This window comes from Rhinopithecus roxellana, chromosome 8, assembly GCF_007565055.1.
Source record: "Rhinopithecus roxellana isolate Shanxi Qingling chromosome 8, ASM756505v1, whole genome shotgun sequence".
Taxonomy (NCBI): Eukaryota; Metazoa; Chordata; class Mammalia; order Primates; family Cercopithecidae; genus Rhinopithecus; species Rhinopithecus roxellana.
In genome coordinates this window covers 78,640,803-78,661,058 of record NC_044556.1, presented here as the reverse complement: position 1 = coordinate 78,661,058, position 20,256 = coordinate 78,640,803, and the positions used below count along the sequence as shown (strand labels likewise).

The following is a 20,256-nucleotide window of genomic DNA, read 5'->3' as shown; positions in this document are numbered from 1 at the left end:
TGTAAAACTGATATAACGTGCGTATTCACGTGTTTGTAATGAGGATCAGGTGTGAAATCGTATGTGAAAGCTAAGTGGTGTATAAATGTAATATAAAAAATGAAGACATTGCCTTATTGAGTTGCCGGTAATGTCAAACTGTAGTACATATAGTTCAGAATTCGGTCAAAAATCAATGGCAAGCCGGTCGAGGAGATGGTACCAAAACCAGCAGCTGCATATGGAGATCTGTAGGTTTAGTTGATCATTCTTTTAATGCTGTCCAGTATGGTAACCACTAGCCACGTGTGGTTATTAGACATTTGAAATGGGGCTTATCTGAATTGTTGTGCTTTATGTATGAAAATGCACTTTGGATTTTTAAGACTTACTATGGAAAAAGAATGTAAAATATCTCAGTTTTTATATTATGTGTTAAATGGCAATATTTTGGGGTATATTGGGTTAAATACAATAAATTATTAACAGTAATTTCATCTGCTTTTAAAAGTTTTTTTTAAATGTGAAAATTTAAAAGTAGGCTAGGTATGGTAGCTCACACCTGTGGTCGCAGCACTTTAGGAGGCCAAGGCGGGAGGATTGCTTGAGCCTAAGCTTGAGGTTACAGTGAGCTGTGATTGCGCCACTGTACTGCATCCTGGGTGACAGAGTGAGACCCTGTCTCTGAAAAAAAAAAAAAAAAAGAAAATGAAAAAAATTAAAATTACGTATCTGGCTCACATTTGTGGCTTGCATTGTATCTCCATTGGACAACACTGTTCTAGAATGATTATAGAAAGATAAAGGGGGCCATGACTTTGGTTTCAATATGGCAGCTCCTAGATGGTCTCTTTCTGGTTACATTGCCATCACAGTTAATCTTAAAACTCAATTTCTCTGCTTAGAAACCTTTAATATATTCCTATTATCTGTGTAATAGGGGTCAGCAAACTGGAGCACATGGGCCAGATGAATCCCTGTTTTCGTAAATAAACTTTTCTTGGAACACAACCATGCTTATTTGCTTACAAATTGTAGCTGCTTTTGCACAGGAAGGGCAGAGATGAGTAATTGTGACAGAGACCTTATGGCCTGCAAAGCCTAACGTATTTGCTATCTGGCCCTTTACAGAATAATTTGGTGATCCTTGACCTATAGGAAGAACAACCCAGACTCTCTCTCTCTTTTTTTTTTTCCCAGACAGAGTCTCGCTGTTGCCCATACTGGAGTATAGTAGCACAATTACAGCTCACTGCAGCCTTGACCTCCCGGACCCAAGGGTTCCCCCAACCTTAGCCTCCTGAGTAGCTGCAATTACGGGCACATACCACCACACCTGACTGTTTTGTTTTTTTTTTTTTAAATTTGATAGAGACGGGGTCTCCCTGTGTTGCCCAGGCTGGTCTTGAACGCCTGGGCTCAAGTGATCCTGTCACCCCAACCTCCCAAAAAGCAGGGATTATAGGCGTGAGCCACCACACCCAGCCCAGACACCTTGGTTGAGTATTTGAGGCCAGTTCAGCTCAACAAATATTGGCAAATGTCTACTGTGTCTCAGGAACTGTCCTAGGCGTGGAGGATGTAAATATGCACCCCCCCTCCCCATCCGCAACAACAACAAAAGCCAGCAAAAACCTGTTTTCATTCTGTCCCTCAAGGAACTCACATTTTAATAGAGGAAATAAAAAGATTTTCCTTGGACAGGCACCATAGCACAGATTAGGAGTTCAGGCTCTGGAACCAGATTGCCTGGGTTTGAGTCCCAGTTCTACCACTTATTGACTGATCTTGTACAATTTCCTTCTCTGTGTCTCATCTTTAAGTTGATGGTAATAACAGTACCTACTTCATGGTATTATGAGAATGGAATGAATTATTACATGTAAAGTGCTTACAGCAGTGACTAGAGCATAACAAATGTTCACTAAATTTTAGGTGTTAATGTGTGACAAATGTATAAAGTAATATAAGTACACTAAAGTCAGAGAAGAAGGAAATTCAGTTGAGGACAGTGGTAATGATCAGGGAACTTCATCTGGCGGAAAATTATGCAAAATTTTGAAGCCCATGATTTAACACTAATCTACCTTTTCAGTTTTGTGTCCTAAGCTTATCTCCCCAATATAAAAGTCTTATAAGCATTCTTGTTACCTTCTGAATGTACCTGATACTCACTCTATGCTATTACCCCTGCTGTTCCTTGTGCCTCAAATGCTTTTATCTTTCATAACTTTCAGGTGTGTCTTAAATCCTTCCACTATAAGGACCCTTCAAAGTTGCCTAAGTTGAAATGAATTGCCATTGTTCATGTATTAGTGTGGTGTAGGTGAAAGATCTGAGTTTTCATTTGGGCTCTGTAATGTGACCTTAAACCATTATTTGGGAGTTAAGTTCTTCTTTTGTAAAACAGATAATATTTACTTATCAAGATTATTGTTAAATAAGATATATACCTGACAGGTACTCAGTAAGTATTGGTAACCCTTCCCTCCCTAAAATGCAATCAGAAGCAAATCTAGGGAAAAGTCATTAATCTCATCTCAATTTGAGGACAGAAACCATGTTTTGTTTTGTTTCTGTCATCCTATGCCCAAAAATTATTTTTCTTTTTTTTTTTTTCTAGAGCGAGGCTGTCACTCTGTTGCCCAGGCTAGAGTGTTGTGGCATAATCGTGGCTAACTGTAATCTCACACTCTTGGACTTAAGCTCTCCTCCTGCTTCAGTCTTCAGAGTAGCTGAAACTACAGGCATGTACCACCATGCCTGTCTCATTTTAGAAATTTTTTGTAGAGATAGGATTTTGCTATGTTGCCCATGCCGGTCTCGAACTCTTGGCCTCAAGTGATCCTCCCACCTCAGCCTCCTAAAGTGCTGGGATTACGGATGTGAGCCTCTGCGCCAGGCCCCTGGACCATGTTTATTTCTGTTTGTATCCCTAGCACCTGGCACAATACCTGGCTTAAAGTAGCTTTTATTTGTTTGATTGATAGTTTAACGTCACAGTTACTGGGTGGGTGGCAGAGATGGCCTAGAATCCAGTTCTGCTAAAGCATGCCTGATGTTTAGCATACTTTTTATTTAAAAGAACTCATAGCTAAATCTGATGTCAGGGAGGGAGGATGTTTTGTAGATTTATGCTTTGTTCAGAGTATGACATCTATTGAGATGAGAAATAACATTTTATTGAGTTTTTATTGTTTTATATTGCTCTTATGACATTTCCATTATAAGGGAAAAAATAAGATTTGTGATTTTAGTTAGCATATCCTCTGAAAGCTTGTATTTTTCTATAACATATTTCTAGGGATGTTTTTTAACTAAGCATGGGGAATACATTTAACTTATAGGCCTTCCCTTTTTTCTTTCAACATCTAATGTATATAGGCATTTGGAATGTATGCAACAATATCATTAGTATGATTGGTAAATTATCATAGTAGTATAACTCTTCCAGGGTTATGTAAAGAACACTTTAATAAATGGACTCTTCTTGTACTTTTTGCAGATGTATGAAGTATGACAGGACTTTTAAAACCATAAAGCACCTGCTGGGTGTGGCTCATGCCTGTAATACCATCACTTTGGGAGGCTGAGGTGGGCAGATCACTTGAGGTCAGGAGTTTGAGACCAGCCTGGCCAACACGGTGAAACCCCATCTCTACTAAAAATACAAAAATTAGCCAGATGCAGTGGTGTGCCCCTGTAATCCAAGCTACTCAGGAGGCTGAGGCAGGAGAATCATTTGAACCTGGGAGACGGAGGTTGCACTGAGCCAAGATCACACCGTTGCACTCCAGCCTGGGCAACAGAGCGCGACTCTGTCTCAAAAAACAAATAAATAAGTAAAATAAAACTAAATAAATAAAACTGTAAAGCACCATAAAAAGTTAAATACCAACTGCAGTATCATACCACTATGGCATTTATACTAGAGAAAACTTCAGAAGATGAAAACCAAACATAATGATGTAGAGCTAAAAAGGTTCTCACAAACCTTCTAGTTGAATCCTCTTATCTTACAAGTTAGGAAACTGAGTTTTTCTTCCCCCCCTCAAGAAAGCTTAATCTTGCTGTGTTGTCCAGACTGGACTTGAACCCCTGGGCTTAAGCTATCCTCCTGCCTCAGCCTCTGAAGTAGCCAGTACTACAGGTGGGAGGCACTGTGCCCAGCTCAGGAAAGCTTAAATGGAATTGGAATAACACTCTGATCTGTTTCACATACGTTGCTTTAGATACTAGAAAAATAGGAACAGTGTATTCTCTTGTTTTGAAAATAATTCTTCCTCTCTGTGGTGTAAACTAGTGCTTCGTGTTCCTTTTCAGAAAACAGATACAAGTTATGAGATAGCATTTAACCTTATTGTACAAATGGAGATTTAGCATCCAATCATATGTTCAACAAGAAACTTAACTAAAATGACACATTTTAAACCCATATAAAATTACAAGTCAGCATTAAAAAATGTGAACAGTTGAAGCTAGCCTTGATCAACTGTTTCCAAATTTTTCTGTCAATACTCAATTGCTGTTTATACTTTTTACTTGTGTAGTAGATAAGCAATAGTGTGGAAAGGTTTAAAAGAAGTCCTTAGGAGAAAAACTTAAAATTGAACAAATTCTATTTGTTAGTTTACTTTTTTTCTACCTGTACATCAAAGAAAAGACATTGTTATTTAATTCTGGTAAAATAGTTTGAGAAGTACTTGTGCATAGATATTTTTTACTAATTTCTTCCTTTATTTTCTGAATGATATAAACATTTGTGCTCTATTTGATTAATGTTTATGAGCAGTTTCACTTATATACCTGTGTCCAATTCTGGATTCTCTTAAGATACAGCATAGGATGTGGAACACTGTGGTCTCTCCCTCTCAGGGCTTAGAGTTACTTTACTCAAGGATAGGTGTAATAAACTTGTTGATAGTACTTCTATGGTTATATTACATAAAGAATATATTAAGCAGATTTAATTCGTGGATGTGAAAATACGTTTTTGTATGCATAAGTGTAGGGAATAGGTTATTTTCTTGATTTTAAACATTCAAAGCATTCTAATATTACTTCACATATTAAGTTTTAATTTTAATTTTTTTTTTTTTGAGACAGGGTCTCACTCTGTTGCCCAGACCTGGTGTGCGGTGGTGCAGTCTTGGCTCACTGCAGCCTCTGCCTACCAGGTTCCAGCATTTCTCCCACCTCAGCTTCCCAAATAGCTGGGACTACAGGTGGGTGCCACCACTCCTGGCTAGTTTTTGTATTTTTTGTAGAGATGAGGTTTTGCCATGTTGAACAGGCTGGTCTCCAACTCTTGACCTCAAGTGATCCGCCTGCTTCAGCCTCCCAGAGTGCCAGGATTACAGATGTGAGCCACCCCGACGGGCCACATACTAAGTTTTTAAAATGGAATCAGTCTCTCATAAATCAGTTTGATCACTTGACATGGTAATTTTTTAATGTGAAAAGTTGTTACTAAATTGGTGGTTTGTCTTTCTAGATGTTATTTTAGGATCAGGGCTTTAAGGATATACGAGGTTGTTACCTCATTTAGTCCTCAAAACATCCGCATTTTACAGTTGAAAAGTTACTAAATTGATGATTTGTCTTTCAATAGATGTTATTTTACAATCAGGGCAGCAAAGTCATATATCAGGCTAGAGCTAGGCACTCCACAGTGTCTATTTATTCCTCACAATATCCCGATATTACAGGTGAGAAAAATTTAGTTTTAGGTTGAACACTGCTAGATTACTCACTAGTGGAACAACAAGACATTAAACTTCAAATCCAGCATGCTTTTCAAACTTCTGTTTGTAAGTTAGAGAACACATGTGGAAAGTCTTGTCTCTTAAGACTGAAAACTTTAGTTAATACAAATGATAGTGATAACTCATTTCATGTGAATGTTTCTGATAGTTGGGTATGTCTTTTCATACAGGAGAGTAAGTATAAGAATGAGCATTGAACTACAATCAGTTTCTAATCCAGTTCACAGAAAGGTTGGTATTTAGTTCTTTTTTGAAATATCATTTAGGTACATTGTAGATAATTAGTTTTGTTCTTTAATAATGTGGCATCTTTTATTGCATTTATTTTGCTTTTAAATTTTGGGCTATTTTGTAACTGTTGCAAATCAAGGGTGGTGGAATCTACTGAGAAAACAACTTCAGTTGTTTTCATATAATTATGAAGAAGAACATAATTATACTATGTATTTCTTTTTTTGTTTGTTTTTTTTTTTTGAGATGTAGTCTTGCTCTGTTGCCATGCTGGAGTACCATGGCATGATCTCGGCTCACTCGCCTCCCGGGTTCAAACAATTCTCCTGCCTCAGCCTCCTGAGTAGCTGGGACTACAGGCATGCACCACCACGCCCAGCTCATTTTTGTATTTTTAGTAGAGACAGGGTTTCACCGTGTTGGCCAGGATGGTCTTGATCTCTTGACCTCGTGATCCACCCACCTTGGCCTCCCAAAGTGCTGGGATTACAGGCTTGAGCTGCTGTGTCCGGCCTATACCATATATTTCTAAAACATACATGAAGAATTGGGGGTTGGGGTGACAGTCTCCTTAGATTTGCCTAGTGCACTTAAAAGTTGCACATATATATATATATACACATATATACACACACACACGCACATATATATATATAAAATATCTTTTATTGCTGTTGGTCATATGTGCGTGCGCGCACACACACACACTGCTGCCTTATAGAATTGGCATTTCACGGTGTAAATGTAAAAACAATAAACCAAAATACTACAGGGAGACATTTGTGACTCCTTTACTTTACGTTTTGAAGAGAGGCATTTAGAGCATCAGTCTCATATAACCTTCAAAAGTGTGAGTCATTAACAGAACTAAGGATATAGAGTAGAGCAGGGGTCCCCAACCCCCTGGCCACTTACTGGTACGGTCTGTGGCTTGTTAGGAGCTGGGCTGCACAGCAGGAGGTGAGTGGCAGGTGGGCAGGAGATCGTTACCTCCTACTATCCGCCTCTTGTCGAATCAGCGGTGGCATTAGAGTCTCATAGGAGTGTAAACCCTATTGCGAACTGTACATGCAAGGGATCTCAGCTGTATGCTCCTTATGAGAATCTAATGCCTGATTTGAGGTGGAAGTTTCATCCGGAAACCATCCTTCACCCCCCAGTTCTTGGAAAAAATTGTCTTCTACAAAACTGGTTTCTAGTGCCAAAAAGGCTGGGGACCAATGGAACAGAGGACTAAGAAATACAGCATCTGTGCCAAGGGCAGTGCCTCACACCTGTAATCCTAGCACTTTGGAAGGCTGAAGCCAGATTGCTTGAGCTAGGAGTTTGAGACCAATGTAGGCACCATGGTGAAATCCCATCTCTACAAAAAAATACACAAATTACCTGAAGGTGGTGGCATACTCCTGTATTTCCAGCTACTTGAGAGGCTGAGGTGGAAGGATCACTTGAGCCTGGGAGGTTGAGGCTGCAGTGAGCTGTGATAGTGCCACTGCAACCCAGACTGGGCAACAGAGCGAGACCCTATGTCAAAAAAAAACACACTGAACTATAGCATCTGTTTTCTGTGTGCCATAGCTTTCCCTGAACACGTTTAGGGACCTAGTAGTATTAGTATTACGTTTGGTTTTTTAAGTAGCCTCCTGGGTGAATTTCAAGAAGTATTTAAATAGAAGCTGCTTGAGAACAAGGCATTCTGAGGCAGAGCAGGTGCCTAAATTACTAATTTTCCAGGGTGGAGATTATATATTATACTTCTTACACGTTATTCCTTATGCCTGCTATACCTCTTCAATTTCTAGCTTTGTGCATAAGTGGTTTAGATTTTTCTGGGATCTTAGCATTTCCTTAGTAGCCATGAGTAGAGATTTTATTTCAAATGTATTATTAACCTTAATGCCCAGTTCTGTATTAGTTTTACCTCATCTTGTAACTAATGCTGTTTTTCTTTCACCAGTGTTCTCTGGTACATAATTTTGGTGTACTTTTTGTGAGCTCTAGCTGTTACGATGATCTCCCACACTATGTACACTTAGCTACCTGGAAAGTGGTCTTTATGAAAGGTACCTACTTCATTTGAGACTGAAAACAGATGGGATTCCATGTCAGTGGCCACCTGGTTTAGGAGAGAATAGGCCCTTTGGAAGAAGCCTGGCAACGTATTACCTGATACCCCTGTCTTCTGAGAGACAGAAGCTTTCTTTTTTCTAGTGTGGATTATTGTCAGTTCTACTGATATATTTGCCACTTTTGAAATGCTATACCAGTTAATTTTAAGGGAAACTAAAAATAAAATTGAATGTGGTATGTTCAGTGGTAAAGAAAATTTTTGTCATCATGTTATGGTGTAGCAAGGACTGGGTCTAAATTTCCCCAAGCCTCTGATAGGAAGATATTCCTAAACTTTCAACTCTTAGCACTTACTTAACTTTTACACACCTCCATGTGGCTCTCAAAGAGCAGAATGTCTACCCCTATTTAAGATTCTGACTCTGTAAAGACTAATAAAAACCAGCAGCACTAAAAAACAAAACTGTCTGCAATATAACTATGATACACTGATGTTGTTGGATTTTTTTACTTCTGAGAAGGAAGAAATTACTCAAAAAGCCAGATCTAGTAAAAACATTTAAAAACAACAAACTTTCTTTCAGGACTTAGTTATTCGTCTGACTGATGACATGGATCCATTTTTTTTATATAACCTTGTTATATCTGAGGAAGATTTTCAAAGGTAACTGAATTTTTTTCTGATCTTATATTTAATGAAAGAATAAGTTTCTACATTTTATTGGTACTGTTCTCTTTAAATACATACCTACATATTAGATGTAGTTACTTTGGGAATATTGGGCTATTTGTACTATATTTACTTAGGGTGTTTTGGAAAATAAATGTTTTGTGGGTTATTAGAATTCTGCTTAAAACACTTGTGAAGTTTGAAGCTTTTGCTGAATTTATTGATTTTTTCCCCATTGAATACGTTCTATGAAAATCAGAGCTCCTTAGCTTAGTTCTTGATTATAACAAAGGTTAGTAAATAAAAAAAAGAATCCTTCAGGATGCTAATTATAATGAAAGATAGTAATTGGATGGGCGCGGTGCCTCATGCCTGTAATCCCGGCACTTTAGGCGGCCGAAGAGGTCAGGAGTTCGAGACTAGTCTGACCAACATAGTGAAACCCTGCCTTAACTAAAAATACAAAAATTAGCTGGGTGTGGTGGCACATGCCTGTAATCCCAGCTGCTCGGGAGGCTAAGGCAGGAGAATCTTTTGAATCTGGGAGGCAGAGGTTGCAGTGAGCCAAGATTGCACCACTGCACTCCAGCCTGGGTGACAGAGCGAGACTCTGTCTCAAAAACCAAAATAAGCTAATTAAATTTTTTAAAAATTTCTTTTCCTTTCTTCTGTATAGTTTAAAATTCCAGCAAGGTCTTCTGGTAGACTTCTTAGCTTTCCCACAAAAATTTATAGATCTCCTTCAGCAGTGTACTCAAGAACATGCCAAAGAAATTCCAAGGTAAGTTGCGTGAGAACACTACATTATTAAATTTAATTCAAGACAGATTCTTCTTTGAAACACAAGTTGATGGCAAAATCTTTTCCATTTATTATGAATATCCTTGTTTATTTTTAGAACTGGGGTTAGGCCTCCATTAAATCTCAGATTTTAAGGCATCTTGATTAAAATCAGAAATAGTTCTTAATTCTCATGTCTTGACAGAGGCACTAAAGTTATCCGAAATATTTGGCAACATCAAATATTTGGTTTTTATATAATGAACTTGGAAAAAGGGAAGACTAAGATTGTATGTGTGTATGGTGCTAATGCCTGATTCTTTTATTGTAAAGTTCACCATCAACCTTTTACTTATTGGCTTTATCAGTTGATGATTGTTGTTGAATCTGTTATTTCATTAGGAAGAACAAAATGATGCTTTTCTATCATTTTTTCTATATGAAGTATAATTATTCTATAAAGAAGAACTTTTCCTCAGCAATTAGGGCTATTTGATTACTCAGAAAATTCATAAAGGATAAATGCTTAATTCTTGCATTTAAATTGTCAGTTTTTTAGAGTGAAGAGCTGGTAGTCTACTTTTCTGGCACTCAGTGAATTTTTGTTTTTAGTTTGTGCTTTCTCTCTCATATGTTTCTCATGAACTCATGGACTTTTATATAGTCACTATGTTTCAGTCAATCTTTTTTTTGCCCAATTTATCTTATCGTTTACCATTGGGAGTCCTTTCATATTGGCCCCTGTTATTTCAATGTGCTCCCTTTCCTGAGCTTTCTAAGTAGAGAAGCTTCTGATTCAGTGAGAGATTTTCACTATCTCCTAAGTGTGTTATAATGTAACATTTTCTTTTCATAGGTTTTTACTACAGTTAGTTTCTCCAGCAGCTATGTTGGATAACTCACCTGCATTTTTAAATGTGGTAGAGACAAATCCTTTTAAGCATCTTACCCACCTCTCACTAAAACTTTTACCTGGAAATGATGTGGAGATAAAGAAATTTCTAGCAGGCTGTCTGAAATGTAGCAAGGTAAGATTTAAATTTAAGTTATTCTTTTAACAAAATAAGTATCAATGGTCTTTGATAAATTATTGAAGAGATACGGTGCCATACATTTTTGCTTTCTGAATAAAGTTTTATGATATATAATGAATTTATTTTACTGTTTTTTATTTAGTCAGGGTATAGTGGGGATGGATCTGGACCAGGAATTGAGAAGCTTAGGTCCCAGGGTTTTTATCAATCATGTGTGATTTTTGGACAGGTCACCTAAACTCTTCTGTCATGGTTTCATCAGCTGCTAGACATGTATGGAAATAGCTACCCTATGTAGCCAATCTTAGATAAGATATATGGAAATGTCTTGACAATTACAAAGTGCTATATGGCACAAGGAAACAACATAGGGATGCTGCTTGAGTTTTTAGAATCTTTCTTTTTTTTTTTTTATTTTTGAGACGGAGTCTCGCTCTGTCACCCTGGCTGGAGCGCAGTGGCCGGATCTCAGCTCATTGCAAGCTCTGCCTCCCGGGTTTACGCCATTCTCCTGCCTCAGCCTCCCGAGTAGCTGGGACTACAGGCGCCCACCACCTCGCCCGGCTAGTTTTTTTGTATTTTTTTTAGTAGAGATGGGGTTTCACTGTGTTAGCCGGGATGGTCTCAATCTCCTGACCTCGTGATCCGCCTGTCTCGGCCTCCCAAAGTGCTGGGATTACAGGCTTGAGCCACCGCGCCTGGCCAAGTTTTTAGAATCTTTCTAGTCAAATGCTATATAGATCAGTGCATCTCAAAGTTTAAATTATCTGGGGATCTTGTTAAAATGATTTAGGTCTGAGATGGAGCCTAAGAATCTGCATTTGTAACAGGCTTCCAGGATGATGCTGATGCTATACTTTAAGTAGCATGGCTATAGATGATTACATTGTAAATTGTATAATTTTATTATTTTTATGAATAGGAAGAAAAATTATCATTGATGCAATCACTAGATGATGTTACTAGGCAACTGGACTTTACACAAAAGGTAATTCGAATTTCACTTTTTCTTTGTAAGTCATCCAGATACTGGCGCTGAATTGCTTCCTTGACTCAGTGCCAAGCTTTTATGTATTTTCTTCCAAATCATGCTTCCATTGAATTTCCTCTCCTCTTTGCCACCCTTCAGCTACCACTTAATTATCTTAATCTGATACTTTCTCTTGTACATACTTGACTTTACACCAACATTTCTGTATCCCCAATATGTTCCCTCGAGTCTGCATTAAATAAGATGTGTATATTTCTGTAACATATTGGTTCTCTGCTCCCCACTTATTGCCTCATTCCTCTGGCCTAAATGACTTTTCAGTTCCTATGCTCTAAACCTTTCCCTTCCTTTGCTATGTATAGAATTAATTCCTCTGATAGGGTTAGCATCATTTTAGTCATAGCTACAACATTTCTCCCCTAGTCCATGAAATTGAAGGCCAGAGTATCTGTTTTAGCTTGTTCTTGTTTTGCTTTAAAGAACTATCTGAAGCTGGGTAATTTATGAAGAAAATAAATGTAATTGGCTCGTAGTTCTGTAGGCTGTACAAGCATGGTGCCAACATCTGCTTGGCTTCTGATGGGGGCCTGAGGAAGTTTACAATCATGGCTGAAGGCAAAGAGGAGCAGGTGTGTCACATGGTGAGAGTGGGAGGAAGGAGGTACCACATGCTTTTGAACAACCAGATCTCGTATGAACTAACTGAGTAAGAACTCACTTACCACCAAGGAAATGGTACTGAACCATTCATGAGGGACTGTTCCTGTGATCCAATCACCTTCCACAGGCCCTGCCTCCACTGTTGGGGATTACGTTTGAACATGAGACTTGGAGGGGACAGACATCCTAACCATATCGGTATCTGATAATCTGCATGGCCTCATGCAGAAAATACCCCTTCACAATGTGGCCCACAGGGCCATGTTACTGGGTTTTATATGTAAGTGAACTATTCCTTGTAATCGACTTGCTTCCCCCTACCCCTCTTTATTGGGTGATAAAGAGCCAGATTTAATTAAAAGCTTTAATTAAAAGATAGTTTATCTTGACCTGTGGGCCTTTTTGGGTCTAAGATTGTTTTTATTCTGATATTGATTTCCTAAAATTAAAAAATTTTGTGTAGGAAAAGGCTTTGAACATGTCCTGAAAAGCTATAATTTTGTTTTCTTTAATATCCTTGTAAATATTGGTATATTCTAATCAGAAGTATTATTTTAAGGAGACTATCTTAATATTTTGTGTTAAACTCTAATGTAGACATTAGCAGAAAAAAACCAAGAATTAGATAAGTTACGGAATGAATGGGCGTCACACACAGCAGCCTTGACAAACAAGCATTCTCAGGAACTGACAAATGAAAAGGAAAAAGCCTTGCAGGTAAGAACATTAAAGGAAACTGAAAAAATATCTTTTATGGCTGTTGGTCATTTTGTTAATTTTGAAAGTAATAAATGCTTGCTTTAAATTTTCCAAACATTACAGAAGTATATAAAATGAAAATTAAAATTCTATCTTTCAAAGTCTTACTACCCAGAGATAATCTATAAACATTTTGATATATTTTTTCAGACTTTTCTCTATGTATATGTAAATAATATGCAATTTATAAATATTCGCTTATAAACTTATAACTGTAAATAATGTTGTTTATGTATGTGCCCATTTATGGGTTTTTGGTTTTGTTCTAGACTAATGGAGTCTTGTTGGATATATTGATTGTAACTTTTTTTCACTTAATATGATACCATTCTATATCAGTTAAGATATTCCTTTTTAGTGACTGCAGAGTATTCATTTTGGGTTAACTTAAATTATTTAACTACTTACCGAAATGGTGGTCATTTAAATGCTTCAAAATTTTGGTTATTTTAAGCAATACTGCAACAAGCACTCTTAGTTTCTAGAAGTGAAACTGCAGCATACCTATATAAAATATTGATGGACACTGCAAATTTGCCACCCAAAAAGGTTAAACCAAATGAAATCCCAGAGATAAGGTAGTGTATAAGGATACTTATTTCCCCACATTCTCGACATTGTTTTTAACCTTCTTAATTCTTTATTTATTATTATTATTTTTTGAGACGGAGTTTTGCTTTTGTTGCCGAGGCTGGAGTGCAATGGCACAATCTCGGCTCATCGCAACCTCCGCCTCCCAGGTTCAAGCGATTCTCCTGCCTCAGCCTCCCGAGTAGCTGGGATTACAGGCATGTGCCACCACGCCCAGCTAATTTTGTATTTTTAGTAGAGATGGGATTTCTCCATGTTTGTCAGGCTGGTCTTGAACTCCCAATCTTAGGTGATCTGCCCACCTCAGCCTTCCAAAGTGCTGGGATTATAGGCATGAGCCACTGTGCCCTGCTACCTTCTTAATTCTTAATATTTGCCACCTGATCTTAAGGTAATACTAGTTTTAGTTTACATTTCTTATGTTTTTTTGTGAAGATACGCATTTTTATTTTTTATTTTTTATTATTTATTTGTATTTACTTACTTTTTTTGAGACGGAGTCCCACGCTCTCTCCCAGGCTGGAGTGCAGTGGCGCGATCTCGGCTCACTGCAAGCTCCGCCTCCTGGGTTCACACCATTCTTTTGCCTCAGCCTCCCGAGTAGCTGGGACTACAGGCATGTATCACCACACTGGCTGATTTAAAAAATTTTTTTGTAGAGATGGGGTTTCGCTGTGTTGCCCAGGCTGGTCTTGAACTCCTGGCCTCAAGTGATCCTCCTTCCTTGGCTTCCCAAAGTGCTGAGATTACTGGCATGAGCCACTGTGCCTGGTACTACCTTTATCACATACTAAATTTCTTTATGTACTTGGGCTTGTCTTTGGACTGTTGTTAAGAACTAATCTCATTTTCTCGTTCAGTGGAGAGATATAGCTCTTCATTTATTAAGGTCTTATTTGTTGAAAACAGACTTTTTATCTCTCTCCCTTTTTCTCTTTTCTCTTTTTCTTTTGCAGCCTTGTTAAACGATGTTTTTGTCTAGGGACTTTACAGATTTTTACTGCGTAAATGAGACCATCCACTCCCTACCAGTACTACTGTGGTTAAATTTATAATTGTTTATCAGTAGTGTAGATTAATGTCATATCCAGCCACCTTACTGAATTTACATACTGTTTCTAAGAGTTTTGAAATTGATTATCTTATGTTTTCCAGGTAGATATATAAACTATAAAAAATAGTAATTTTTTCTCTTCCTATGATGAGTGTCCTTTTTTTTTCTTGTACAGAAAAATACTGAATAATAGTGAAATTTTCATCTTGTTCCAGTCTTTTTTGGTAAATAACTAAAATATCTCACCGTTAAATATGATGTTTGCTTTGCATTTGAGAGAGAGGGTTTTCTTTTCTTACTTGCTACCTAAGAATTTTAATTCAGAGTGCTAAGTCAGATAAAATGAGTTTTGGGATCTAACCAGATAATTGTGTCATTTTTCCCCTTTAGTAGTGTAATAAATTATAACAATAGGTTTCCAAAGGTGGAATCATCTTCGCTTTCATAGAATAATACTTACATAGTCATAGCGATTTTTAATAAACTATTGTATCAACTTGTTATTATTTAACTTGGGATTTTTGTATTTTTGTTTATTTGTTTTTAGAGACAGAGTCTTGCTCTTGTTGCCCAGGCTGGAGTGCAGTGAGGTGCGGTCACAGCTCACTGCATCCTCAACCTTTGGGGCTCAAGCGATCCTCCCACCTCAGTCTTTGGAGTAGCTGGGACCACAGGTACAGGCCACTAGGCCTAGCTAATTTTTTTTTTTTTTTTTTTTTTTTAAGAGATGGAGTCTCACTATGTTGGTCAGGCTGGTCTCAATCTCCTGGCCTCAAATGATCCATCTGTCTTGGCCTCCTGAAGTGCTGGGATTACCGGCGTGAACCACCATGCCTGGCCCAGGATGTTTGTATTTGTATTCATAAGTGACCTTGGTCTGAGATTATCTTTTTCCTGCACATCATAGTTTGCTTATTGCAATTGTGGGTTATAGACTATGGTATTAGAATTATGCTAGCCTCATGAGATGAATAAGAACATTTTTCAATTTTCTTTATTCTTTGAAACAGTGAAATAACAGGGAATTAATCTGTACCTTGAGGGCCTGATACAATTAGCCTTTTAACACCATTTGGATCACATACCTAGTTGAAACATTTATCTTTTTCTTTTCCAGTTTTCTCCATCATTATTGGTCTGTTTAAATTTTCTCTTTTTTCTTGAGTTTTGCTAATTTATATTTTCTTAAAAAGCCATGTGTTTCATCTATGTGTTTTTATTGTTAAAATTTATTATTATTATTTTTTTGACGATGAGGTATTGCTACGTTGCCCAGGCTGGACTCAGACTCCTAAGTTAGGCAATCCTCCTGCCTCAGCTCCTCTAGAGTAGCAAGGACTACTGGTGTATGCCATTGTACGTGGCTACTGTCTGTGTGTTTAAATATATTAGTACAATATTGTGCATATTGTCTTGTGATTTTTAAAATCTCCATATTATTTCTCTTATGTTCTTAATTTGTTTTGTTTAATGCGACTACATGGTTTTTCTATTGTTTAGTGTTTCCAAAGAACCAGTTTTTCATTTCATTAATTAATTCTGCACTGTTCCCCACCTCCCCCATTTCATTAATTTCTGTTTACTACCTTTTTTTTTTTTTTTTTTTGGCTTGATTTTCAAGCAAGTTGTGTTCTTCTCGATGTAGTTGTTAGATTGAGGGGTACGTGTGCAAGTTTGTTTCTGGGTATATTGCATAATACTGGAGTTTGGGCTTCTATTGAACTCATCACCCAAATAGTGTACATAGTGCCCAATAAGTAGTTTTTCAACCTCTACTCCACTCTATCCCTCCCTCATTTTGGAGTACTCCTTGTCTATTGTCCATGGAAATAAGTTAGATCTAAAAGTTTCTTCATAAGGGCATTTGTTTAAAACTCCAGAGTGACTGAAGGAATTGTTTGTATTTCTATATTGCACTTTCTAATAGGATTGTCAAACAGTCCTTTGGGACCTTAAAACCAGGTCAACACTTGTCTTCCTGCTAATAGATAATGTAAAACTTTAGTGTGCATGAGAATCATTTGAAGGGTGCATTAGAATGCAGATTGCTGGGCTTCATCCCCAGAGTCTTTGATATGGTTAGTCAGTGGTGGAGTCCAAGAACTCGATTTCCTGATAGGTTCTTAGCTGATACGGATTATTCTGTTCAGAGGACCATACTTTGATAACCACTGCCATAGGGTGCTGTTACTCAAATTAGGCCAATTTTGTGACTATACAGAAATCTGTTGAGGCAGGTAAACTGCCTTCTGTTATTACTGATGGTTTCTACAAATGTTATAGGGAATAATGGCTGTATTATCTATATTTGTCACTTACCCATTCAAGTGGACATTAAACCTGTGTTATCTTTATGGCATTTTAAAAAGGCAAATTTGATTCCTGCATTTTTAATTTTTCTTTATGTTTACACTTATTTCTCATGGTTTCTTTATACCTCCATTTAAAAAAATATACCGAGTAATCTTGTTTCTACACTAATTTCTTTGTAGAAGCTTTTTTCCTGTGAGGAAAGTTCTAGCAACATATAGAATCACCCATCTTCCTTCTATTTCTTATATTATTTTCTTAATTCTGACTTCTATATTTCTTCACTTCATAGAATTTTTTTATTAATTTTTGTTTTCCCATTCATATCATTATAATTCCATTCCCAAAACATTTTTCTCATGTAATATTCTTCCAAAACTACTGTGTGCTTTTCTGATTTAAGCCTCTATAGAATATTCATTTGAAAAAATATTGCTTTCACCTCTACAAATGCTCCCTTTTCTGTTGGACTCTATTCTGAAACTGTTCCTCCAATGATTATTTTTTTTCCTCCAGAATGGAAATTTTTTAATGTATTTTTTTCTAAAAATATTGAAATGATTCAGAAGTGAACAAAGTAGAAAATGTAAACTTTATAATCCTAGTTTTCACACTTTTTTTTTTAAACAAAAATCTCCAACGTTCTGATGTTCACTGGAGTAAAAACCCGTTCTTTATTTTCATTGCTTTTGGCCTCTATTGTCTTTAGTGTCTTTGATTACCTTCTTAAATAGCTACAGTTAGCATCTTTACCAGTTTGCTCTGATTTTTCTTCCTGATTGCTTCTTCAGTGTTTTCTTCCAAGGTTGCATTTTCAATTTTATATGGACTTCTTCCTGTTTTATCTCTTTTTGCTCCTTCTCCTCTCCTTTTCAGCTTTCCAAAAATGAGGAAATTCCTGAAGTAGTAATGTAAAAATTCCTAAGGTATTTTATGAGAGAGACACTCCCCTGTACTAGTGCTAAGAATTTTGAATGGGTATAACTTCTCTGGGATACAGTTTTGGAACTTGTATCAAGCTTTATATTTGTTTATGTTCTTTATTCTATAATTGATCATAAAGAAATAATCTGAATTTTAGATGTATGTACAAAAAAAAAATCATCATTTTATTTATAATTGTGAAAAATTGGAAACTAAATGTCCATAATAGGGCAGAAGTTAAATGAATTATGGAGTAGCCATGGATGGAATGTTGTGTATCTGTTAAAGACTTTACAAAGAATTTTTTAATGATGTGAGAAGGTGCAAATGCTAAGGGAATAAAATGTGATTAAATTGTATGAATAGCTTGATATTCATTAAATTTATTATGTGTATTGTGTGTTTATGTGGATGTCAATGTAAGTATATAAATGATTGGAAGAGAGTACTCCTAAATATTAGGAGTGATTTCTGGATGTGATTATGCATTGTGTTTCCTTTTTGCCCTTAAGAGCATGTATAACTTTGATAACCACAAAAATATGCTTTATTTTCCAAAGATATTTAGGATTTGATAGTGTTCGTTAACAAAAATGGTACTAAGATAGGCTTGTGATAGGATTCAGACAGGCAGTAGATATTGCACTGTTATAACCATGTTCAAATTTTGTTGTTGGTAAAGATGACTTGGACTAATGAACCAACCTTGCTCATTTTACAAAAATAAAAAATAAATTACAATGTTTTTGTTCAAATCTTTCTGTATTTGTATTTCTGATTTTTTTCTTTGAATTTTGGTACTGTATTTTTATTATATAATAGGTACAAGTTCAATATCAACGGCAGCATGAACAACAGAAAAAAGATTTAGAAATCCTCCATCAACAAAATATCCACCAGCTACAAAACAGACTGTCTGAGTTAGAAGCAGCTAATAAAGACTTAACTGAAAGAAAATATAAAGGAGACTCCACTATTAGAGAACTTAAAGCAAAACTTTCTAGTGTTGAAGAGGTATTGAATGTTGATTTTTTTCTCCCCCAGTTTAAAATAACATTTTGATTTGGTTATTTTAATGTGGTTACTTGTGTGGGTGGTGTTCCTCTGGATGCTCTGTAGAGTTCTCTTGTGGTATTAGGGTAATCCATTCAGACAATGCGAAGAAAATTGAGAATTTGAAATTTGATAAAAAGCCTAATTCATAACAGAACTGAGGTAAACTTGAATATTTTTAGTTAGGGTCTTGAGAGCAGATTACTGGCACAGCTGTCAGATTTATTAATTTTTTTTTTTTTTTTTTTGAGACGGAGTCTCGCTCTGTCGCCCAGGCTGGAGTGCAGTGGCCGGATCTCAGCTCACTGCAAGCTCCACCTCCGGGGTTTACGCCATTCTCCTGCCTCAGCCTCCTGAGTAGCTGGGACTACAGGCGCCCGCCACCTCGCCCGGCTAGTTTTTTTGTATTTTTTTTAGTAGAGACGGGGTTTCACCGTGTTAGCCAGGATGGTCTTGATCTCCTGACCTCGTGATCCGCCCGTCTCGGCCTCCCAAAGTGCTGGGATTACAGGCTTGAGCCACCGCGCCCGGCCAATATGTTTTTAATAGTAACACAGCACCTATATTTCATAGGGTACTGTGATGACAGGGCTGGTTTTTTTTTTTTTTCCTCAGCCTACCTAACATAAACAATTACATGAAATTTAGTGTCTAGTAATAATGGTAATGGTAAAGATAATAGTTAATCCTTACTGAGCATTCTCTGTGTTAGGTACTGTTTGAAGTTCTTTACATATATTAACTCATTTTGTTGTTATAACAATTCTTTAAGGTAGGAATTATTATTAGCCCCATTTTACAGATGATGAAACTAAGGCAAAGAAAGCTTAAAGTTGCCTAAGATCACATAGCTGATGAGTGGTAGAACGAGGATTAGAACTCATCTATTATTTGCCTGTCTTTAGTACTACCTTGTTCTTTCAGGCAACAGAGAAATTTTCATTTTTTATTTTATTATATTTAAGGTCCGGGATACATGTACAGAATGTGCAGGTTAGTTGCATAGGTAAACATGTGCCATGGTGGTTTGCTGCACCTATCAACTCATCACCTAGGTATTAAGCCCCACAGAAATTTTTAAAATCTTGCTATAGTGCCACATTTGTTGTTGCTTTGGCATTGATTACAGGCTTCTTTGTAGCATTATACATTATTGTCATATGAATTATTAGAAAATATATGTAGTTTTTTTTGTCTATATTGTAAATACCAAAGTTACCAGTGTTATTCTAGCTCACAAGACTTCAAACTCCATTTTGCCAGTCTCATGCTTAGAAGCTCTAAAGCCTGACCAATTTTGTGTTCAGATCCTCATATTGTTTTGCCCTAACAATAGATGTCTTCAGTTTTTCCTGCATACACTCTTCACACTGGTTGTAAAGCAT

General features: G+C 36.9%; 1 protein-coding gene across 4 annotated transcripts in view; it reads left to right on the top strand.

The window, feature by feature from the left end:
• The window catches only part of SASS6 (SAS-6 centriolar assembly protein), a 49,789-nt gene that overhangs the window by 1,173 nt on the left and 28,360 nt on the right, over window positions 1-20,256 (top strand). The window contains exons 2-9 of one of the 4 annotated variants that reach the window (XM_030934988.1): window positions 3,485-3,623; window positions 5,915-5,975; window positions 8,630-8,709; window positions 9,392-9,496; window positions 10,352-10,523; window positions 11,452-11,517; window positions 12,778-12,897; window positions 18,641-18,832. In XM_030934988.1, coding sequence (XP_030790848.1) covers window positions 3,541-3,623; window positions 5,915-5,975; window positions 8,630-8,709; window positions 9,392-9,496; window positions 10,352-10,523; window positions 11,452-11,517; window positions 12,778-12,897; window positions 18,641-18,832 — 879 coding nt within the window. In that variant the 5' untranslated portion in view covers window positions 3,485-3,540. The remainder of the gene's footprint in view (window positions 1-3,484; window positions 3,624-5,914; window positions 5,976-8,629; window positions 8,710-9,391; window positions 9,497-10,351; window positions 10,524-11,451; window positions 11,518-12,777; window positions 12,898-18,640; window positions 18,833-20,256) is intronic. The other 3 variants (XM_010377227.2, XM_010377228.2, XM_030934989.1) reach the window with 3 other exon arrangements.